The 24,208-nt window shown below is 41.4% G+C and overlaps 1 protein-coding gene across 1 annotated transcript in view; it reads left to right on the top strand.

Annotated features, from left to right (window-relative positions):
* The window catches only part of ADAMTS9 (ADAM metallopeptidase with thrombospondin type 1 motif 9), a gene marked incomplete at its 5' end in the record, with an annotated part of 174,170 nt that overhangs the window by 85,429 nt on the left and 64,533 nt on the right, over positions 1 to 24,208 (top strand). Inside the window, 3 exons of the mRNA XM_082662846.1 lie at positions 1,297 to 1,566; positions 6,610 to 6,771; positions 8,917 to 9,093. Of these exons, the coding sequence (XP_082518972.1) occupies positions 1,297 to 1,566; positions 6,610 to 6,771; positions 8,917 to 9,093 (609 nt within the window). The remainder of the gene's footprint in view (positions 1 to 1,296; positions 1,567 to 6,609; positions 6,772 to 8,916; positions 9,094 to 24,208) is intronic.

The following is a 24,208-nucleotide window of genomic DNA, read 5'->3' as shown; positions in this document are numbered from 1 at the left end:
GACATTGACATTAACTGGCTGCATGACCTTGAGCAGTCTGGTGTTAGTCCTTGAACCTCAGTTTCTTCTGCTCTTAAAAGAGGCCAAAAAGAATATCTACCTTATAAGGCTGTTGTAAGGATCATTTGAGATTCTGTCTGTTAAACGCTTAGAACAAAGAAGGTGCTCAGTAAATGGTAGATAATCTCACTCTCACGCCCCGAGCTTCCAAACGTACACATGTACATCTGTCAGATCCATCTGTCTACTCACCAGGTATTTAGAAAGAGCAGTGACTGACAAATAAGAAAGTCCTTGCCTTTATGAAGATCATTCCAATGGCAATTCCAGTCAATGAGGAAATAAAGGTATAAATATATGATGTAGCACCAGATACTGATACATACCAGAAAAAAGGTCAAACACAGTAATGGCAGAGAGAAAGGGGTGATGTGCTTTTAGACAAGGTGGTCAGAAAAGGCCTCACATTGCATTGAGCAGGGCTTGCATGGAGTGAAGCAGTGAACCACATGGATATCCGTGTTGTACAGCAGAAAGTAGAGCAGCTGCAAAGACCCTCAGACGGGGGTGTTCTTGGCCTGCTCAGAAAGCATCCATAAGGCCCGTGGGGCTGGAGTGCAGTGTGGAGAGTGATAAGAGATATGTCAAAAAGGTAGCCAGGGCTTCCCTGGTGGCGCAGTGGTTGAGAGTCCGCCTGCCGATGCAGAGGACACGGGTTCGTGCCCCGGTCCGGGAAGATCCCACATGCCGCAGAGCGGCTGAGTCCATGAGCCATGGCCACTGAGCCTGCGCGTCTGGAGCCTGTGCTCCGCAACGGGAGAGGCCACAACAGTGAGAGGCCCGCGTACTGCAAAAAAAAAAAAAAAAAAAAAGGTAGCCAGTGGCCACATCATGAAGGGCCTACTAGGTCAAGGTAAGGACTGTGGACATTATTCACAGTGAATTGGGAAGTCACTAGGTGAATGACATGATCTGACTATAGTTTGCAAGGGTCATGGTTTATGATATGTGGATAACAGGCTTGGGTTGGGAGGAAGGTGTCAAGATTACAAACAAGAGCCCAGCTGAAAGGCCACTGCAGTAGTCCTGGCAAGGGAAGGCGGTGGCCTGGACTAGGGAGGTGATGGCAGAGATGGTGGGAAGTGGCTGATGGGGATGTATTTTGCATACTGGGCCAACAGGGCTTCTCCATGAAAATGACCATGAGGTGGGAAGAAAAGAGACGGGGAGATGCCAGGGTTCTGGGCCTGAGTGACTGGCTGAACCACCCTTTCTCTTTCTGAACGTCCAATGTAGTGCTCCGTGACGTGTGGGCAAGGGAGGACCACCCGGCAAGTGGTCTGTGTCAACTACAGTGACCACGTGATCGATCAAATCGAGTGTGACCCGGATTATATCCCAGAAACCGACCAGGACTGTTCCATGTCACCATGCCCTCAGCGGACCCCAGACAGTGGCCTCGCTCAGCACCCTTTCCAAAACGAGGGTTATCGCCCCAGGAGCGTCAGCCCTAGCCGCACCCACGTGCTCGGAGGAAACCAGTGGAGGACTGGCCCCTGGGGAGCAGTGAGTATTCCCTGAAGCCTTTGCGAATTTGCTTTCTTCTCTTTCATTTGATGTAGTGCTTGGAGGGAAACAAACTAGAAACACCTCTGGAGCATATTAATGTCAGAAGGGATTGACACTGTGCATTTTCATTTGTTGAGGTTAATTGCAGTCCCAGAAGAGGTGTCACTTGAGACAGTCTGCCCGCACCTCTAAGCTACCTTAACTGGGTGGAGGGGAGGGGGTGTCACTGCTGGATGATTTGATCAGACAGCTTCCTGGAAGGTAATGTGAAGATGCGATGATTGATCCTGGAGATGGCAGGCAGCTGTTACCTGAAGGAAAATTAAAAGGGCAGAAGAACTTTTCTGAAAGGGAGTTTTTAATGAAAGTCATTTTCCTTCTTGCTGTCTTCCAGATGAGTGTAGTCTTGAAGTGTCACAATTGCTATGCCATTTGTAGTAGTAGGTCATTGTCTTGGATTAGGAGAGAAGGAGTGGGCCGGGTAAAATCTGTGCTTAGAGGGAAAATTCCATACCTGAATGGTTATCAGCACAGGCTTTAAGGAAAGATGCCTCTGTCGGATCCAAGGACTTGTACTTTCAGATTTTGGTGTCTTTGGCAGGTCCCCTCTCCTCTTTGAGCCTGTTTCCTCATCTGTAAAACAAAGTTAACAGTAACTCCAACTTTCTTGGCTTGTCGTAAGAATTAAATACAACGATGCAAATAAAGTGTTTTTCACTCTGCCCACCATCGTGAAAATTTAATAAATGTCGACGATTATTTTTATTGTTACCGTTATCTTTGTCCTTCAAATTAGGAAGACCTTGACAAATAATATTTAGCTAGCATTCAAAGGAAAAATATGCTCTCGAAAGTTTCAGAATTTTTATTGAATAATTTTCCAAAAAATAATTTTATTGTGGAATACTGGACATGTCTAAAGGAACTTCAGGAGGGGTAAGGTAGCAAGAGACCCTGGGGAGGTATGGGGAGTTTGGTGTTTATTAATCACTCACGAAGTCTTTTTAATTGTTTACTATTCATTTCCTTCTAGTACTGCTAATTGTGTTTAATCATTTCTGGACTAAAAAGCATTAGAAGGAACCTGTCGGTTTCCCACCATGGTTATGTTTCAATAAATTAGGTTTACTTTCCTGTGAATGCAGATAGCCACTGAGTGTTTTCACACACTGCACCTGTTGGTTGTAAGCAGAACATCTGCCTGGGACCTTCACCACCTCATTCTCCTCCCTTACTTCCCACTTTGAGGCTTCCTTTGCCTGGGTTAGAAGAAATTTGGGTTCTGAGAAATTAAAGGGTGATCAAGAGAGGTCATCACTGAGTGTCCCATGATTTTTCCAGTGGAAAAAATTCACAACTCAAACATGTCTATTCTAATGATAACACTAGAACTTAAAAAAAAAAAAAAAGGGCACTGAAAGCTATTCTTGTTTAGGACTACATTTGTGGATAATACATTCCTTTAAGATTGAATGATTCTGCCCTTGGGCAGAGTTCCCAATTAGGGAGGATTAGGTAACCTTTTTGCAGCAGTGGGCAATACCATTCTTCTCATTGTGCCTGTTTTTTGTTTGGGGATTTTTTTTTTCTAAGTTAAGTGAGGCTGAAGGTGGACAATGTGATTTTTCAGCTGTAGGCTGACGTGCCTGACTTACTCCCAGGAGAGTGTGGCATGTGTATACATCTCTGTGTGGTTTGGCATGCATGGTTCTTCCTGCCTGCCACAGCAGGAAAGGCAGCAAAGCATCACGAACACTGGAGAATGGGAATCTAACGTTTCCAGTAGTTTCTGGAATCAGAACCTCATTTTACAGTATGTTTTTGCGTAAACCTGAACCTTCTGTAAGTTTTTTGGTGTGTTACCAACTAGGGGTCTCTGGTTGCAAGCAAAAGAAAAGGAATTGATTCCTTCAAGGGAAAGCAGAACAAACAATACTGTTCATTTAGCCCCAGTAGAGACTGGGACCAGAACATCTTCAGGGATCTAGCTAGGGGTTGGCAAATTTTTTCTGCAAAGGGCCAGGTAATAAATATTTTCAGCTATGTGGACCATGCAGTCTCTGTTGCAGCTAACCAGCTCTGCTGTCTTAGCACAAAAGCAGGCATAGACAATATGTAAACACATGGAAATGGCTGTGTTTCCATAACACTTTAGTTATAAAAACAGCTTGCAGGCCAGATTTGGCCCCCAGGCCAAATGCCAATCTCTGATCTCTAGATGCAACAGTATCTACAGTATAATTTCCTTTCTTTTTTTTTTTTTTTTTTGAGGTACGCGGGCCTCTCACTGTCGCAGCCTCTCCCGTTGAGGAGCACAGGCTCCGGACGCACAGGCTCAGCGGCCACGGCTCACGGGCCCAGCCGCTCTGCGGCATGTGGGATCTTCCCGGACCGGGGCACGAACCCGCGTCCCCTGCATCAGCAGGCGGACTCTCAACCACTGCACCACCAGGGAAGCCCCAGTATAATACATTTCTTTAAGGAGTTTCTGTCTTAATGAACCCTTTTCAACTCTGAACCACCCTTGAGTCGCTCTGCTCATGATTCAAATTCCCAGGAAAGTCTGATTGGCAGCCCATTCCTCTTACTCCTTGATCAGGGAAATGTAGAGCATCTTAAAACACAGTGCCACTAAGATGACATCCATTGGCGGAGAAATGATTCCTTAAAGGAAACTTGGGCTGCCAGGTGTTAAGGGGAAGTATAGTAGGCAGATAAAAATACCAGATGTCCATCATCTCTTGCTTCCCTAGTGGCCATTCTCTCTTGTTCAGTGTGGATGATAGGTACAGGGTTTGTTCGAAGGAATGTTTACCTGGGAAAATATGTCATCTAAAGAGGACAGGAAAATTGTTAACAAAATAAGTCCAGAGTGAAATTCTGCAACATGAGAATGGAACTAAGAATCCCTGTTAATCAAAAAATGGCAAAATTGGACCTGGAGAAAGATGATGTACAGTACTTCACCTGTGTATGAGAGTATAAAGACCCAGGCCAATGCTGGGTTCAGAACTGTGCAAGCACAAGTTCTAGACTGTATGGCGCAATTGCTTGGCCCCCAGCTGAGCGCTCTATCTGTTTGGTCAGATTCTCAATAGGAAGCATCTGACTGGTCACTGGGCAGCCAGTAGATTAGTTGACCTTGGATTTGTTATCCTTCCTTGCTCCACTCAGCCATATTGAAGGGAGGGTAGCATGTGGTTTATGGAACTTTGCTTCTAGAAACTCTAATTGGATCAGGCAGTAGATCCTGTGACCAGCACTATAGGATCTAACAGGGATACAAGTATGACATTGATCCCCTCTGAAGGAGCTTACCATTTTATTGGGACAATAACACCGGTGACATAATAAACAAATAATACAAGATTTTATTATCAAAGGAAAAATTCAAGGGCCAAAATATATATATTCCAAATCTGTTAACAATATGGAAGGTCCTTCCTAATGTTTTAAATTCTGGTCCCCAAACAAAGCTGATTAAAATAATAGTTCTCTGTGTTTCTCACATAATAAGCTGTTTAAAAGTAGAAAACAAATATTTTTAAGTTTCAAGTGAGTATATCAGAACCCTCAGAGAATAGAGGTAGGATTTTTGTAAATCAAACGTTACCGGGCTTCTCTGGTGGCGCAGTGGTTGAGAGTCCGCCTGCCGATGCAGGGGACGCAGGTTCGTGCCCCGGTCCGGGAAGATCCCACATGCCGCAGAGCGGCTGGGCCCGTGAGCCGTGGCCGCGGAGCCTGTGCTCCGCAACGGGAGAGGCCACAACAGTGAGACGCCTGCGTACCGCCAAAAAAAAAAAAAAAACCTAAATATTTGCTCAGACAGAATTCATAAATCTGTTTTCCTGCTCTACATTTAAAAATTAAACACAGTATTTTTGAAAATCATTTATAATTTGTCCAGCATAGGCAGGGAAATTGAACTGAAGTCCAGTACAATAAGCAAAAAATAAACATTTTCACATCTTTATATGGAAGAAGCCAACCAGCAAGGAGCAGTATTTATGGGTATTTTGAAATAACACTGGTTTGAGCTGGGGTTTGATAGCACAGATCAGCCATTGGAACCCGGAACTCAAAACAATGTTGCAGATGCAGTGGGAGACTTGATAATTCCTGAGAATTGGATTGCTTGGAGGCATAGATGGTTGTTTTACAAGCAAACAGATTGTACAAGTTAAGGGTCAGAGTGAAGGAGACTAGCAAACACATCGGGTTTCAAAAGATAAGGAAATTATGGAAAGAAAAAAAACACTCAAGATGTAGATAAGTAAGAGAGCTATGAGAAGCTTGTGTGGGAAATTAGCTGAAGGGTGAACATAATTCTATGACAACCGTGAAAGGGAGTAAGCAGTAGGCTCGTGCACCTGAAGAGAGGTCTGTCAATATGGAATTCAAGTTCACTGGGGAATAAAAATAAAGAAGGAAAACAAATCTTGCTACCATTAGCCTCCGAAGTAGAGGCTTTTGCCAAGGGAGAGACAGGAACGTTACCTGCAAGGAAATGATATGTAAGTGACATTCCGTGATGCTTTCCTTGGGTAATTGAAGGAGTTAGTACAGAAGCTTAATTTCAACAACTGGCAATTCCTGAATCATGTGATTTGACCCCGGTGTTGAAAGGGAAGTTAAATGTTGTTTCTAAATAAGCGCTTGCAGTTTTGCAAAGAAGAGAATTTCCCAGTAGCCTGTGATGTCAGTCAGCACGTCTGTACCTCTCAGAGATGCAAAGGATGAATAGGACAGCTTTGGAAATCCCCAGACATGATCACTCATTAGGCATTGATGAAACACCTGCTGAGACCTAACCTGCTCAAGGGGGAAGCCGTGTTTCTGCCCTCCAGGTGTTGCTAAGACGTGAACTTTAAACAGCCCCACGGAAGGGAGGTTCTCAGGATTGCTTTCTGTCCATTGTGGATGACTTGAGAATGGTTTCTGCCACATTTGTCTCTGACCCTTCAACCAGCTGCTTTTTGTGTCCCTGAGATGGAGATCGAGGTAGGGATTAACCTGTTGACTGATGTCTGCTGTGTTCAGTGTTCCAGTACCTGTGCTGGTGGGTCCCAGCGGCGTGTTGTTGTGTGTCAGGATGAAAATGGATACACCGCCAACGACTGCGTGGAAAGAATCAAACCCGATGAGCAGAGATCCTGCGAATCTGGCCCTTGCCCTCAGTGGGCTTATGGCAGCTGGGGAGAGGTGAGAGCAAACTCCACTTATACATCCTTTGGGAAAAAACAAACACCAAACAGCGTTACTGTTCATAGTTTATTTGAAGAAAAGAACTAGCTCTAGTTAAAGCTTCTTGATTTCAGGTTAACTAGGAGAACAGTCTTAATTCTGGACTATTTTAAAAGTGCATTTATTACCAAGTAGAGACAGCTTGACTACATAGGAGAGAAAAGTTAGGAAAGAATGCAGATAAATGCTACTTTAAATTGTTAACCTCTGCTGATTAAAACATGGGTGCTTTTAAAGTGATTGAAAATGTGTGTTAAATCAGTGAATGGAAACTTTGCCATCTTCTTCATAGTCTTGGGGTGTTTGTGATGCACCCTTGTTCCCATGGCATTGTGTCTCCTAATATTTCAAATCCCTGATGAACCAGAATGAATAGGAGCTGTTATTCCTATCAAAGGTGATGCATTTTAATTGTAGAAATGAATAATTAGCTGTATAGTCTCAAATAATAAAATTCTTCAGCTGTTACCTTTTAAGAATTGCCTGCTATGACCAATGAAAGGCAATAGAATATTTGGAGCAGACAAAACTGGGTCCCATTCCCAGGCCTGGCTCTTACAAGCTTTGTGGCTTTAACAAATAATACAACTTTGCCAAATGTCTGTATTCTCGTCTATAAATGGGAATAATAATGGCACTCACTTGACAGTGTTCACATCTATTATATGAGATAGTGCGTGTCAAAAGCCTAGCCCATAGCCTTCAATCACAGTTAACTGCTTTTATAATAATGATAATCAGTATTATTACTCCCAATAATACTGCTTATCATTAGCATTACTATTATTATCGAATGGGGTTTTGAGCCACTATCATGTGTAGGACTTAGATGCTTATTGTTTTGTATTTAATTAACAAAGAATATATCTCTCTACTCTTGAATCCACAGGGAGAACCCATATTTAGAGTTTGTTGAGTTGTTCTGTCTTGACTGTAAAATTTATAAAATAACACACGAGGATTAACATCGTGGAGACTCCCCCCACCCCTCCAAGAGGGGAACAAAGACACATGAGATGGACGGGCATGTTTGTCCACACCCCTGGCTAAACGAAATCACGTGTCCACATCTCATGCTTTCATCCACGTAACCTAGTAGTCATAGGCACTCATAACGGAGAGTTTGTTAACTTTCGGTGATAATACGTCATTCTGGAGGGCTTTGCTGAAAGGCCGGAAGGGGAAGTCAGGTTTGGAGACGTGTGTATTGTGGGTTTCCCAAAACTCCTCGTAAAGTTCTGTCCCGTGGGGCCTGTGCTTAAGCTTCTGTAATTGGATAGAAGCCAGGAGAGTACACGCATTTACTGGGATGCTGGCTGTCAGCACGGACCAGATCATTCCAAATTCTGTGGGAGATCTGGCCTTGACACAGCAGGGGAACAGTCAGTGTTCCTGGATGTGAGCACAGCGGTACTGTGCTCAAGAAATACAACTTGTTCCTGCCTCAGAAGTGTGGGTCTAGCCAACAGTCAGAACCTTATCCAATGTTCCCACCACACTGTTTACTCATCCTAGGGGAAAACCATCATTATCCTCAGATTCAGAGATAACATAAAATATTTGAACGTCAGAAAGGTCTATGGAGACTAGAGTCACAGAATAGACAAAGGTTGGTGACAACTTCTTAGAGGTGGCCCGAAAATAAAACCAGCTAAGTCATTATTTCCTTTATTTGGTCCTGAGTAGTTTTTAGATTTTTGTTTCTTTGATTTTTGGTTCTGAATACCTCAAAAAAAGGCTGTAGTCTTATCCTAGACACCTGCTGTTGAATTGACTTTGATCAAGTGAAACTCTCTTAAGCTCAGTTGCCCCATATATAAAATGCGGCAAATAATTACACTCTCCTCTTGATGAGATAATATATATAAAAGCACTTAGTGCAGATGAAGAGCTAATGCTCAATAAACAATACCTACCATGAAAGTGGAGGGCTCCGGTCTGCTGCGTATATTACTTTTGGTAACTCAGCTTCATTCTGCCTACAGACTTACCTTGCCTGATGCTGTAATAGAGTCTGGCTAAGACGTTTCTCTTACAGGAAAAGAAAATTTGCCACTGGCTCTTCAGGCAAAATAACTGCAGCCTTCCTTTTTCTTCTTCCAGTGTACTAAGCTGTGCGGTGGAGGCTTGCGGACAAGACTGGTGGTCTGTCAGCGGCCCAGCGGGGAACGGTTTCTAGATCTGAGCTGTGAAATTCTTGACAAGCCGCCAGATCGAGAGCAATGTAACACACATGCTTGTCCTCAAGACGCTGCATGGAGTACTGGCCCTTGGAGTTCGGTACGGCCCTAACTATTCATGTTTGTTAAGCAAAATATGTAACTAACATGCCCAATTCCAAGGTGTTCTGGGTCACTCCTTTGGGACAGATAATCATCCTCCTCACAAGGGCATCCCTGAAACTGTGCTATACACAGTCTGCTATTTTCTTCATATTGACATACAACAGAATTAATTAATTTTTTTATGAGATTGCCGAAGTGACTTTACAGGTGACTTGTACCTCAAACACGCCTTTGCCAATGCCCAGAAGTAGCATCCTTTCCTATAACTAGACTATATATATTTGTGTGTGTGTGTGTGTGTGTGTGTGTGTGTATTTTTTAAGAAACTAAATAACTCCGTGCCGTTATTAAGCTCCAAAGTGATTTAAGCAGACAACTCAAAAGCAGATATTCTTTCCTTTACTAAGCTGGTAGTTTTGACTTCGGTGGGAAGATACCTGCTTATTGAGGCCAAAGCAATTTTTGATTCAGAGACTATACCTTGCCTCTCTGTGACTCGGGTACAGCTCTCAACACAATCACCAAAAAGCTTGTGCCCACAAAACTGACTGAAACCATTTGGAAAATTCAAAAGTGGACTCAGTGACCTGATGCCATTTAAGGCATCTGAAATGTTCTCTCTTCTATCAAGACACAAAGCCTGTTTGAGACCATTTTTTTCTTTGGTCCTAGGCTTCCTTTGCGATCTACTTTTAAATGACATTGTGAGACAGATTCGCCATTGTAAATACTATGCAAACTTCTGGGGCAGCTCTTGGCAAACAGAAGGATAGGCTATGTCGAAACGAGACTGTGGCTAAATTGTGCCATAGGTATGGAGTCATTAGGGCTGTTTCATGTAAATAGAGTAAACATTCCTGTGAATACATTCATTGCACTGAAGCTGAATTATTATTATATTAAGTCATATCCAAAAGCCTTTTTTATTCCATAGGGTTCTGAGGAAAAGTCTTAACCATTCCTAAGACCAACTAAAGAGCAGATTAACTGACCTGACATGGCTAATACCTGTTGACACTTCTAAGAGTCAAGGGTTTCAGTGTCGGAGATTGTGTCTGCAGGTAGAACTCTAGCTGTATAACTACTGTACTTTGTATTAAGTAGAAATCTAGAAGAATTTAGAGCGTTATCTCAACTGGTACTATTCAGCTGGGCTCTAAGGATTTTGTTCAAGGGCATTTCAGATGTATTGTTCACCCAGAGTATTTTGTCGGCAATACTGGCACTCTCCCAAAATGAACATTTTGAAAAAGATCAGAAATAACCTTAAAATGTCAAGAACATCTTCTGACATTCCAGCTTCCCTAAGTCACCTATTACATATTATTTTTCATGAAATTTTCCCTCTTGAGCCCATTATATTTTCACCCCTTTTCACTCAGCCAACACTAATACCACACTGGAGTATATTTCAAAAACTCTAGTAGCTCTCTAAAAAGTTGTGTTTCTTTAATATTGACCAAAAAACATCTCCTAACCCTCAGAGGGTATGTGTGTGTGTATCTATAATATAATAATATAATATTATATACTATATATTGTATATAATATATATACAATATATATTATGTAGTATATATACATTAATTTCCACAGCATTCTCTTTCTTGAACACTTTCTAAACACAGCTTAATTCCTTTTTACACCGGATCCCCACCCTCTCCCACAGATATTTTAAGAGCTTAAGTGCTTAAATTTTAAAATACGATCTGCTCATTAACTGAAGGCTTTAAGTTTTTCTTATTGTAGTTGTTGTTCTTGGGCCTGCACATAGTTTTCTGAAACACACAGAGAAGAAGAGAGAGAGAGCTTCTAAATGCTCTGTAATGCACAGGAGCAAATACACAGATTTTGAAAATATTTTTGCTGCCTATGCGATTTTAATGCTTCCTTTGTAAAGTGATCATTATTCAAATATATATTCAAATGCCTCTGCAGCCTGGGAGCAAGGCCACTTCTACAAGGCTTTTTGTTGTGATTTTTACAACAACTAAATCAAAAGCGTTTTATTTAAATAGATTCATTTGTAATATATTACTTAAATTATGTGTGTGAGGGCAACCTTTTAGATTCTTAATGTAGGATTTGGATTTTACTTTTATGTTGACTTTTATTGATGCTTTGGTACAATTTCTTAGTAATTCTACATTGAAGCATACCTCAGTGAATTGTGTTAACAGCCATAAAGCCACTTCTATGGTGCTTCATCATTGTAACTGAGAGTGACATTAACAACAACAAAAACTGTATTCAAGGTGCTAACATGTTGCTTTCAAGAGAAAGTGAACTCGATTTATTAGAGACCAAGGGTAGCCTTTAGTCCCCCTCCGGCCTTGTTGCTTTCTTTCCCCAAGTACTCCCAAGCTGGAGATAGTGTCGAGAAGCAGCTATTGCTGTGTGAGTCTTTTCCAAGGTCAAAACGAAGATAGGCTAGTTCAACAGTTGTTACCAAGGAGCAGTATGTAGGAGAGAAACTGCAAATGGCTGCTAGCGTGGTGTCCAGGCTCTCTAACATGAAGCTTTTGTGAATGTAGGCTTCAGGTACTCATTTTAAGACCCTTAATTCTGGCTCAAGTCACTAGAGATTTAGAATCGTGATTGTGGAAAACACCTTCCCCAGATTTCGTCTTTTCTGTCCTCTTTTGAACGTGTCCTTGCACTGACTTGGTAATGTTTTATTTTCGAAATAAGGTTCTTACCACTGATTTGCCTATTGCACGCACACATCCCGTGACTAGAGGGGTAAAGAGGAAAGAGAGCTGTCAAACTAGTGGGAAGTGGGTTCAAAAATCTGTAGCATTCTAGAGTGAGCTGCTTCCAGATGGAATCGAAAAGGTTGCCGGGCGATGTCACCCATCCAGGATGGTCCTCCGGCCTTCCCTTTTGCATCGCCCCGTGTATCTGCTGGCTGATTGCCTTGGAGACCATGGTTCTCCTTAGGAGAAATTGCTTGTGTGAGTTTTTCATGCCAAAACCTAAATGTGTTCTCTGAGCCTTGCTTTAGGTGCTTTGGAATAATGCCTGTCGACCCGAATAATGAGAATTTATGAGCTCACGAAGGAACTGTGCTTTTGTTTCTGCCTGGCCAACTTATGAGTTTGTGTCTACCTCATTTTCATATTAAAGTTTGCAGCTTCTGTAGGTAGGAAGAGAAAACGTCTGACATCAGTATTTTATCACCTCACCACATCTATCTCTAGGAAAAATAAAGATTGTAAATATCACTACCATACTTTCCGAATACATTTTAAGCAGCCAAGCCTAGTATTATCTGAATATTTTGAGCAGTACAGATTTCTACGTGTTTATATAATAAAGCATATTTATTTTTTCCATGTTATTTAATTTTACGTACTATGTTTAAAAATCAGTGTTTATCAGCAGACTGTAAAGGCAAATAGGCTGTGTGCTTAGAAATGCATGTGTATGTTTCTTTTGGTTTTAAAGACACGTTTTAATTTTGTAAATCCCCTCCAACCTGTACCATCCTCTCCCAAATCTGAGTTAGCCAAGTGGCAAGCTTTATGTAATTGGATAGTTCAAAATGTGTATTTTAGGGCTTCCCTGGTGGCGCAGTGGTTGAGAGTCCGCCTGCCGATGCAGGGGACACGGGTTCGTGCCCCGGTCCGGGAAGATCCCACATGCCGCGGAGCGGCTGGGCCCGTGAGCCATGGCCGCTGAGCCTGCGCGTCCGGAGCCTGTGCTCCGCAACGGGAGAGGCCGCGACAGTGAGAGGCCCGCGTACTGCAAAAAAAAAAAAAAAAAAAAATGTGTATTTTAAAGGGATACTTTAAAAAATATTTCTGGATTGGAAATGATGCTTAGTGATATAAACAAAAACATACGAGGCCTAATATTTTGTTGGGTTTTTTTTCTTCTCTAATACTGTTGTCCTGATTCATTGAGTCTCACCTATGAAATATGAATACTCCATTTATTGAATTTGTAGATAATGCTAAGGCATAACCAGAAGACAAAACCAGTGATTAGGAGAAATGGTTCTGAATATGTCAGAGGAGCCAGGTACAGGAAAAAGCTCACCTAATGTGCATCAATTTGATCATACCTTATTCTTTGTGTTCAGATAACTATAAAAGACTAACAACATTTGTCAGTTTTGTTATTTGTTCACCTGAAATACATTTCAGAAGCATTTCTTATTAAAGAAAACATAACAGTAACTTGAAAGTTTTAAGAGAACCTGCACTTTTCAAAAAATGATAAATCATAAAGATGACCTCAGATCTTTGCTGGTTCCACTCCCCTGCTGAGCCTCCATTTTGCACTGTAGTTTGTTATGGTAACTGGGGGGGGGAAGGACCAAAATAAGGGAGTCCCTATATGCATTTGAGGGTTTTCTTATGAGGTGCTGAATAAGATAACTTCTCCAAAGCAGGTGATCGTAGCTAACGTTTACTGAGTATTTACTGTGTACCAAGCCAAGTTAAGCAAATCTGTGTCACATTTAGCCCCCGTGTTACCCTGTTGAGAGAGGTGTTTTTATGAATCCATTTGACTGTGTGATAATCTACTTTAGCGAAACAACTTCAATGTCAGTATACCTTTTTTTGTTTTTCTCCCCTGGGAGAAAGAAGGATTTATAACTTGTAGCCAGTAAGGAGAACACCAAGGATCTTTTCCAAAGCAGTGTCTCCCAGTGTCCTGTTTGTTTTGGTAGAAAGAAACAGCTCATGTTCAGAATGAATTTTTTAAACTCCTGCTTATATTCAATAAAAGGATATGCCTAAAACTCACACTCCATCTAGACTCAACATTATTTAGCTAATACTGGCATTGCCCCTTTGACTCCAGCAATAGGAAATCTAAATTTATAACTTTTACTGGTAAATTCCCATAACCGGCAGCTATGAACAGTTCAAACAACTGATTATGTTTAGGGAATGGCAAAACAGCTCTCTTTTTTATTTTAAAAATGTCATAATAGCCAGATTCGGAGGATGATATAAAGATTTGGGCTATAAGGAATATCACATCAAATGTGTATGCATTTTTATATAAATATAAGATTTTTTTTTCTTTACTAATGAAGACAGATCTTAAACATACTTCTAGTGTCTTTTAAGAAAGAAATAAGAAACACATTATTTGCCTCTATCAATATGGAGTATAAAAAATAAGATAGGTTTTTTTTTAATGAAAACATTATGACATATGAAATTACAAAGTTTATTTGAACTCAGGGTAGATTAAGACTCTATAAACCACTCATCTCACATGTGCTCCAAAAAAGCAAAACACTGGCCTGCATCTGTTTCGTTGGAGATAAAACTTAGCTGGACTTTTTTTTTTTTCCCTCCGTATTTACAGTGATTGTACGCCTATCAGAGATTCTGTTCCTGCTTTCTGACAGCTGATATTTCTTGATAGCTTGACAGATTTCTGTTTTTACAGTCTTAAAAAGTCCAAAGGTGGGGATGGGGGCAAGGGTAGGAGAGACGTTAGACCCTGAGAAGGAGTGAAGGTCCTCCCCCCGACTCAGGTCAGCGAGTTGCCCTTTTGGAATGGACAGGAATGGAAACTTTGGAATGTGGAGTGGGAGGTAGAGGCTGAGTCCAAGTCTAATTGGCTGGGAGGGAATCCTGATTATTAAAGGCAGTTGAGGAAGATTTATGAGGAGGGCGTAAAAGACTGTGGGTCATTCCTTTTTAAAAAAAAAAAAAATCATTCATTTTTCAGCGAATACTTGTTATGGGCCTACGGGGGGGCTAGTCTGTTCTGCATGCTAAGGATACAGCAGTGAACAGTCAGAGCTATTCATCCTAGTGGGGAAACAGAAAATTTGAACACATATAGAACTGACAATTTTTTCCTGGAAGCCTCACTACAACCATAAAAATACAAATTGCTATTAGAATATATATATATATCTTCATGTTGCTAATGATCTTTGTTCAACCGATATAAATTATTGATCTCGTCTTTCCTTTTAAATGTGCAGTTGCTCAATAATTTTCAGTGATAAATGCCCTCTCGCTGATGGCATGGAACCTTTCAAAACCTCCTGTCAGGAAATACGCTTCTGTTCACCTTTACGTAAGAACCCAAACATGAGTTCAGGGGTCTGAGAGCCAGGGTAAGTGGAAGGCCTGGCTTTCTGCCTCTCCCCTCTGGGGTCCTCAGCCTCCACACCAGCGTGGGAAGTTGTGGCTGAGAGTACATTTCCCCCTTTGTGATTTAATAGGTGCCAATAAAAAGATCTGGAAGGTGTGGATTGCCACGTCACCATCTTTGTTCTTGCTGTTGTTCATTTTCATGGATTGTTTTAATCACTGCAACATCCCTTTCCAGAAATTTATAAAATAGGAACTTGGCAGCCAAAAGAGTGTACAGGAAGTAGTATGGAAAAGAATCAATGGAGGCTGAACCTACAAAGCCACCATTCTTAGCCAGGCCTGCATCCCCTTTCTCTTATTAGAATGAGGTTATGCCTTGGCCAGAGCAGTCCAATAACTTTCCACAATGTTGGAAATGTTCTCTATCTTTCCTTTCCAATATGGAAGCCACTAGCCACATGTGGCTAATATTAAGCACTTATTATGTGGCCAAGTACAATAGGATTTTGCATTTTAAATTGTACTTAACTTAATTACTCTAAATATAAACAGCCACCTGTGCCTGGTGGCTACCGTATTAGACAGGGCAACCTCAGGCAATTAGCAATTAATATTCAACTAGCCAAGGGATCAGTAAACTTATAAAAATTATTGGGGAGAAAAGCCCTATGTCAGCATGTAATGGGCCCCTATGTAGGATGCCCTTGCATCTAATATGTACCATCCTCTTGTCATTCTGTTTTGCACCCTTGTTTGGGAACACTTTAGTGGGTGTTCCCTGACAGCTGGGCATTGAAAAAGTAGCACAGGGAGATCAGCTCGGTGCTTTGTGACCACCTAGAGGGGTGGGATAAGGAGGGTGTGAGGGAGACGCAAGAGGGAGGGGATATGGAGATATATGTAAACGTATAGCTGATTCACTTTGTTATACAGCAGAAACTAACACAACAATGTAAAGCAATTATACTCCAATAAAGATGTTAAAAAAAAGAAAAATACAATGGTCAAACCTAAAAAAAAAAAAAAAAAGAGGCTTTTATAACCAGCTGTCTTTAGAGTAGTAACTCCAGGGCCTCCACATAAAAGCAGCTGTTAAAACAAACTCTCCTCTTTTGCATCTCAGAGTTCAAGTTCATCATGGCAGTAAGTTCAGTTAAGGAGAAAGAATGTTTATGTGTTCTGTGGGTCGAAAGGGCAAGGTGTAATGATGCTTTTTAGGAGAGGGCAAAAATGGACAACGCCAGGTGGCCACCTTGTAGAAGCTTGAATTCCAAGAGACCATTCCCTCTTTGAAGGAGAAGTTTCAAGAAGGCAACTTTCATATTCCCTGAGCCCTGTAGGTAAAGGTCGAGTAGATTAGGTTTATGGAGCTGTCTCAAAGACACTTCAGAAGAATCAGAGTTGAGGCTGTGTCTCCTCCATCACTATAATTGCCGTCATTTAACTTTGCCTCCCCAGTGTTAAGAAAACCGTTACGGATTGTTTCGTGTTCATACCCTGTACTGATGCACTCAGAAATTAAAATGTATGTAACGACATTGGCTGCAAATTGGCTGATGATGTCATCAGTTCTCTTTTCCAGCGACCAGACAGAGTTGTGGGGTTCTTTTGCCCCTTTAGGGTGACATCTGAATTAAACTATAAACCGTTCAGGTGGTCTGTTTTTAGAAGCCCTTCTTCATTTATTATCCTCACTCTTAGGTTGCCTATGTACTAAAATAGGAAATAAGTCTCTCTAAGCCACCTTCTTCTGAAGTATCTCAGAAAGTAGATGAATGGATTGCTTCAGTTATCTGCAGAAGAGCTGTTTCCCCTCAGTTTTATACAGTGCATTTCATCCCATAATTATTGTGACAGCTTTGAGTTTTTATTATAACGATCACTTACATTTTGGAACATTTATTTTCTGCTAGCAGTTATGTAAAGCAATTCACTCACATTATCAAATTTAATCTCTTCTACTTGATGAGCTTAGCGCCGTCAGATAAATTAGCTAGTTGGTTCTAGGTCAGACTGTGGCTGAACCAGGTTCTGAGCTTGGTAACCAAGATATAATCTCCTCATCTTGCTGTTTAGTTGGTGAAGTGGTGAAAAGCTGTGGAAAGAGGATGTATACAATTTAAGACTTTCTGTTTTTCCAGATTGTAAGTGCTTGAAACATTCTGGAATTATTGAGCCATTTACAGAGTTTTCTCAGAGCTCTAAAGGGATGAATATGAGAAAATTGTTTTTCTTAAAATTAAACCAGGTAAAGAGCAAGATTGGGGCTTTCTAGAAGACTTGGGGGGGGGGAAACGCATGAAGTATTTATTAAGCACACATTAAGTGATATTTCTGACATTTTAATATACAAAGAGAAATAGAATAACTGGAGGTAATAAATCTAAGTGTTTTCTTTGTTCAGTAGATATATAGGTAATCAGGATGAGAAATTAGATTTTGGTCAAGCCAGTTAGGGGATTTGTAGATGTTTGTACGATTAGGTTTATTGTAGAATGTGATATGCTGTCGCACTACAAGTGAATTATGAAAAATGATGAAATTAAAATTTATTAAAAAGTGATCTCACACTAATAACTGTCTGCTTGAAATAAAACACATTAAATGCATTGAGGTATCTTCCATACTCTTTCTTGAGCTAAAACTAAGCTACAGGAGTTGAACTCTTCAGGCAATGCTAAGGCTTATTCCTTCCCATTGGTGGGACAGTCAACCACTGTGAGTTCTGCCTTTCATTCACCTCGTTCTTTGCCCCTCGTTCGCCCAAATACTGATGTATTCCTCCATCCATGTGGCAAGTGCATGTTAAGATGCGGTTATGGTTTGGGAGGTGTGTAAGATGAAGTGAGGGAAGAGATGACATTAAAAAACAACGAAACAAAACGTGGTTTTGCTCCCTTTTTCTAACTAGAACAAAGGAAGAAATGTAGACATAGCCACCACGTTTCAAGTGAAAATCCTTTTAACCGAATCATTTACTGAATTGCCCCAAACTTTAATTTCCTTTGGGCTGTAGACGCCCACTGCCCAAGCTTGGTGCCGTACACACAGTAGGCATACTGTCAACAATATTGAAATGAATGAATGAATGAGTGAATGAATGAATGAATGAACTGCTCAGAAGCTGATATCCTTATTGCACTGGCCTAAACTATGGAAATAAAGAGCTAACTTGCAGGAGGGAATCATAAAAAGAAACACACAGGTTTGGATGCTGGTGGTGTATCAGTAGTGATTTTCTGACTTGGAGAGTTGTATGGTAGTTATGTAGGAAAGTGTCCTTGATGTGGGGAAATTAGAGTTTGAGAGATGATGGGACATTATGTCTGCAAGTTTTTCAGGAAAAGGAAAAATAATAATGGCATATATGTGTATATTTAGGGAGGACGAAGGAGGGAGCAAATGTGGTGAAATGTTGACAGTTAGGGAATCTGAATAAGGGGAGAGGGAGTTCTTTGTGATGTTCTTATGATTTTTCTTTAAGTTTGAAAATTTTCAAAATAAGTTATTTCTTTTTTAATGCTTAAAGAAACGTAAATATGTTCAGAGTGTGTATTTTACTTCACAAGGAAGCAGAGAGTAGGTCTGGATTTATTTCAGGGCTTTAAAAATTCTGACACATTTTAGGAAGCTGTTTTTAATCTCAGATTTGCATTGTAACATCATAATAAAAGTGGGTGCTCTAGTCCGAGCTCAGCGTAAACAGCATCTTTCCTAGTTTTTCATTGGCTTTTTTCTCATGAACTTCTTCTTCCTCCTCCCCCCCTACCTCCCTCCGCCCCTCCCACCCGGGCAGCTAAAATGCAAGGGTCTCTGGGAATGGTGTGGTTTTTTGCTCCCCTTTTCCCAGGGAAATCCAGACTTTCATTGCCGGTCTTGCTAGTAAATACTTGGCCAAATGCAGACTCCCCTTTTTTAATCCATTGCTCCCCAGTCAAAGCCCAGAATCCTTTGAGAGCTAAAGAACTTTTCCACAAATATGTGCTGTTTGTTTTCCTTGTGTTCCTAAAAAGCCCTCACCCAACCAACTCACCTATTCCTGCATTGTGGTTGGCACTTTCTTAGTGAAATCACGATTTCCTCCTTGGTTGTCTCTTAATCAGCTGTGAAGCATCTGGGAACCGCTTAGCAGTGACAGGTCACAACTGTGATGTCAGGGAGGAAGTGCTGTCCAGAAGAGCCTGTTTGTTTCATTGTAGTTGCGATCTTCATTGCTGTGCCTGGGAATTGATTTTACGTTGTACACGTCACGTTCTCTAAGACCAGGGATTCCCAACCGTTTTAGCCTAGGATTTTCACCCTGTGAATGTTCAGTGGGCCCTTTACCACCTCCCATCCAAAAGAAAGCTCTGTGTGCTCTGCCCCCCACCAAATGAATTGAAATCAATTCAGTTTTGAGAGCTTGTTGAAGGACTTTTTGTTAACCTTGGGATTATTCAGGTTCTCAATATGGACATTGGGTAATGTCTGGAGACATCGTTGGTTGTCATAAATGGGTTTGGGGGGGGAGGGGCGGGTATTACTGGCATCTAATGAAGAGATGCCAGGGATGTTGCCAAGCATCCTATAGTGCACAGCATGGTCCTCATAGGAGAGAGAGGACTGATGATCAGAAGTCAAGGCTGAAGTCACAGTTGCAAGCCCTGTGGAATGACTGTGGTTAGCTGTCAGAAAATACTTCTCTCTGGAGAGTCAGATTTTCCATCAAGTAGTATGTGGAATCCTAGGAAGCCAGCAAGGTCAAAGATTTTCAAGAATGAACTGAAAATAGGAGGTTTCAAAGTTGTCTCACCAGACTATGAATTTGCAAACCAACAAGCAGTATCATTCAATCTTTTCTGGAGCCAGGAGGGGAAGTTGTTGATGTGTACAGATGTGCGCAGTGTGGTCCATAGACATTCCGCATGGCAACCTTGGCAGGGGTCACTAACTTTGGATAGAAAGGCATAAATGAGGATTGGAATTTCTACGAAAACAAGCGTTATTCCAACATGTTCATACTTTTGGATTGCATGAACTGATAGCACTGATAGGATAGAGATGATAGATAGATAGGTAGATATCGATAGATATCGATAGACAGCACTTATCTTATTCATGGTAGAATTTGCACATGTGTCATGCACTAACTATATCTAGGAATTGGTTTCAGAGTTGAATATTTAGGAGTTTTTGGGGGGGAGTACTTTTATAAAAGCATAATTAATCCCAGTGAGCATTTTTATCTGGGAAGTTAGGACACCAGTTTCTTACTAGAGACCGAGACAGTGGTACAGAAAGTGTTCCATGACTTGTGAATAGATGTGAAACAGGGTTTCCCAGCCTCGGCACTATTGACATTTGGGACCAGGTACTTCTTTGTTGTGGGGTGTTGTTCTGGGCATCCTAGGATGTTTGGCAGCATCCTTAGCTTCTACCCGCTAGAATGCCAGTAGCATATCCTCTTGGTTGTGATAACCAAAAATGTCTTCCGACATTGGCAAACGTCCTCTGGGGGCAATATCATCTCTCCCTCGTGGTTCAATGAGTGTCTTACAGCAGAACTTTCCTTTCCATATTCTCATAGGCATTACGTAGGTATAGTCTACAGCATTTCCCAAATTTGTTTGATTCCAAATTCCTTTTTTTTTTTTTTTTTTTTAAGTCAGAGAAGTCTTAGAGGTTTTAAAATTGTTCTCTTCCTCCTCTCAGGGAAGGTAAATCATTATGTTGTAGAGACCACCAGGTTTTCACAGTTATTTTCCCACCAGTTGTTTTTTTTTAATCTAGCTGATCACCTTTTTCAGATATGTGGCTGGCTGGCCAGATACCTGGCTTTTCAATACATGAGCTTCCCAGGGAAGGAAGTTTCTGAAATTCTACCCCTTCATACCTCTCCTTTCCCACTTTTCAAATCTCTTCTGCTTTAGCAGATGGCAATTGCTATATATTTGCCAACCTCAGACCCCCCTGCCACACAGACACACGTATTTATGATCAGAATGGCAGGTGCAACTCCGAGATCCGTGGCACAGAGAACATTTTAGATGATCCATCTCCTGGCCCTAGAAGGAAAATCAATCTCAATTCTTCTTCTTCAAAAAGGTCACCAGTGATGACCATAAACTCTAATAGTGACTCCAAATCTTTGAGACTGGAGAAGAAATCTATTGGTAGAGGAAAGGCAAGCAAAATGAACCCAGACACTGTCATGAACCTCAGAAGTTTTATGGTAGGACCTAAACTCCAAAGAAATATTGGATTCTTCCCACAATGTTTAAACTTTATTGGATAAAAGACTGGAAATTCTTATAAAAAGAAAGACATACACGTTGGAGCTCAATGTAGAAAGAGACTTTGGTTTCCCATAAGACAAATGAGTGCTACCTTGCAGAAGTAATTGGAACCTTAAATTACCAATGGACTAACTATGTCAAAAGCTCTTTCAAATTAGAAATGGAGTTTTGCCTTTTACCTAATTATAACCTTACCAGTTATTCTGGGCTATGAGACGATACAGCCACTAATGAAATCTTACTTCTCTGAATGAATGTGTTTCTCCACATCCCAGTCACCAACTAATGACCAGTGGTCTTACATGTCTTGATGTGGCACATAAAAGTGCCTGTCTGGGGCTTCCCTGGTGGCGCAGTGATTGAGAGTCCACCTGCCGATGCAGGGGACATGGGTTCGTGTCCCAGTCCGGGAGGATCCCACATGCCGCGGAGCGGCTGGGCCCGTGAGTCATGGCCGCTGAGCCTGCACGTCCGGAGCCTGTGCTCCGCAACGGGAGAGGCCACAACAGTGAGAGGCCCGCGTACTGCAAAAAAAAAAAAAAAAAAAAAAAGTGCCTGTCTGCAGTAGGCCAGATGGATTTGACCAGAAGTGGAGAAAGAATAACAAAAGGCCCACATTTACGGATCATCTTCTGTGAGCCAAGCTTTGGGCCTAGTGCCTTGTAAGCATTATTGCAAACCCTCATATAATCCTTACAAAATGGTCCCTATTGTGTCCATTTTGCAGGTAGGAAAAGTGAGCTCCACGCAGGCTAAGCAAGTGTCCCAGCATCCTACAATCGGTCATTTTTGGATCCAGACCCGACTGACTCTCAAGCTTCATGCTTTCCCACTCCTTCTCTGGAAGGGCTTTCAAAACTTCTAGAAATACTGATTTTGATTTGTGACACATCCAAAAATAGGCTCTTACCCTGGTGGAAACCAGTTTAGCTCTCCTCTGCTTTTTAAAACCCATTGAAACTGAGTCTTTGGGGTCTGAATTTTTGAATAGGCCCTTTTAACACTTCACTGGCTTTTGAATGGTTTTCAAAGGAACTCAGAAATTGGACTTGGTCACCCAACACTCTCAGACCAGAGCTCTGAAAAGGGTTGGTTTTCCCCTGCACATTTATAGCATGCTAGAACAATGTGAATTAGCACATCTGTAAGGAAAGATCTGCTGAACTAAGAAAACTAGATATATCTGAATGTGGCCTAATCCTATTATTTGGGTAATAACCACCTCACTTAGTAGGGAGGCTTGTGGTGGCCAGCTTGTAGAGAGTGTACAGGAGATCAAATTCAATCTACAGTTACAAAGTCTCAGGCTTGATGTTGGTCTTGTAATCCTGAATACCCTATACTCTGAGAGCATTTTTCTAAATGAAAGGGAACTTAAAAAAAATCAGGCTCAAACTTAGACACATTATTTTGGAACAGATGGTATAAGTCTTTAGTTTGTTTTGTTTTGCTTTGCTTTGCTTTGCTTTTAGATGTTTCCAGCCAGAATGGAGATAGACAGTATCTGGCCTAGATAGAACCCATTCTGGTCTGTTACATTTCTTTGTAGTCTATTTTCAGTCTGTATATCTACATTTTTTCCATCTGGCAAACGTGTCAATCTAAGGTGACATCTTTGGGAAGGAGAAACAACATTTTGTGACCCTAAGAGTATATGGTGGTCTCAGTGGCTGTTAGCCAAGCTTTCAGTGTTAGCCTTGCCTGTGCAGGACAGTGTGGTCTTCTGAGCTCCCAGCTTCCAACCCTTGCTGTCCATTATCTTACATCATATTCTCAGATAACCTTCCTCTTAGATGTCTCCTGTGCAGTATTCAGTTCTGTAACTATGAATTAAATATTAAACCACAAGAGTGCTTAGCCAGTTTTAGATTGAATAGACACAGGCGATAGGAGAGAGCACGAGTTATTTATTTGGACCCTACCAATGAACTGAGCATTGTGTAGAATGTTTGCTTCATCCTTAAAAATTCTTGTGAGATAAGTGGCTCTAGGCTCTATTAGATACTATTCATGCACACATGCGTTTGTGTGATCCCTAAGTATTCAAGTGTTTGCTATAAACTAGGCACTGCTCTGAGCACTGGGGAGATAGCAGTGAACAAAACAGACAAAAATCCTTGAACTCATCAAGCTTACATTGTAGTGTGGGGGGGAGATAACCTATAAATCACAAATAAAACAAAAGTTGAAATATGTATTGTGAAAGAAAGTGAATGGTGCCATGGATAAAAATAAATTAAAGAAGAGAGAAAATAACATGGAAGAGAAGGTGGGAACTGCAACTTTAAGGCCAGGCAAGTCTCCAGTGAAAGGTGACATTTGAGCCGAGATCCGGGAAAACACAAAAGTAAGCTATGTGGATACCCAGGAGAAGAGTATTTCAGGTGAAGACCTGGAGACGGGAGTATGCCAGGCATATCTTGGCAGTCGCGAGGCCAAGGTGGCTGGAATAGAGGGGGTGTGGATGGTAGGGTATGAAATTAGAGATGAAATTGATGGAAGGGAACATGGAAGTTGATCGTGGGAGAGGGAGAGAAAAGGACCATTGGAGGGATTTTTGCTTACACTTCGTGAGGTAGGAAGCCATTGATGGGGAGAGTTGAGTAGAAACGTGGATTTGTTTTAAAAGAATGAGTCTGGCTTCTGAATTTAGGGGAAGCTATAGGAGGAACAAAGATAGAAACAGGGAGAACATTAGAAGCCGTTGGAGTAACTCAGATGAGAGTGCTCAGTGGAAGTGGTGAGAAGTGGTAGGATTCTT

This window comes from Grampus griseus (assembly GCF_964374135.1).
Source record: "Grampus griseus genome assembly, chromosome: 10".
NCBI lineage: Eukaryota > Metazoa > Chordata > Mammalia > Artiodactyla > Delphinidae > Grampus > Grampus griseus.
The sequence above is the reverse complement of the archived record's forward strand: the minus strand, read 5'-3'. Positions and strand labels throughout refer to the sequence as shown.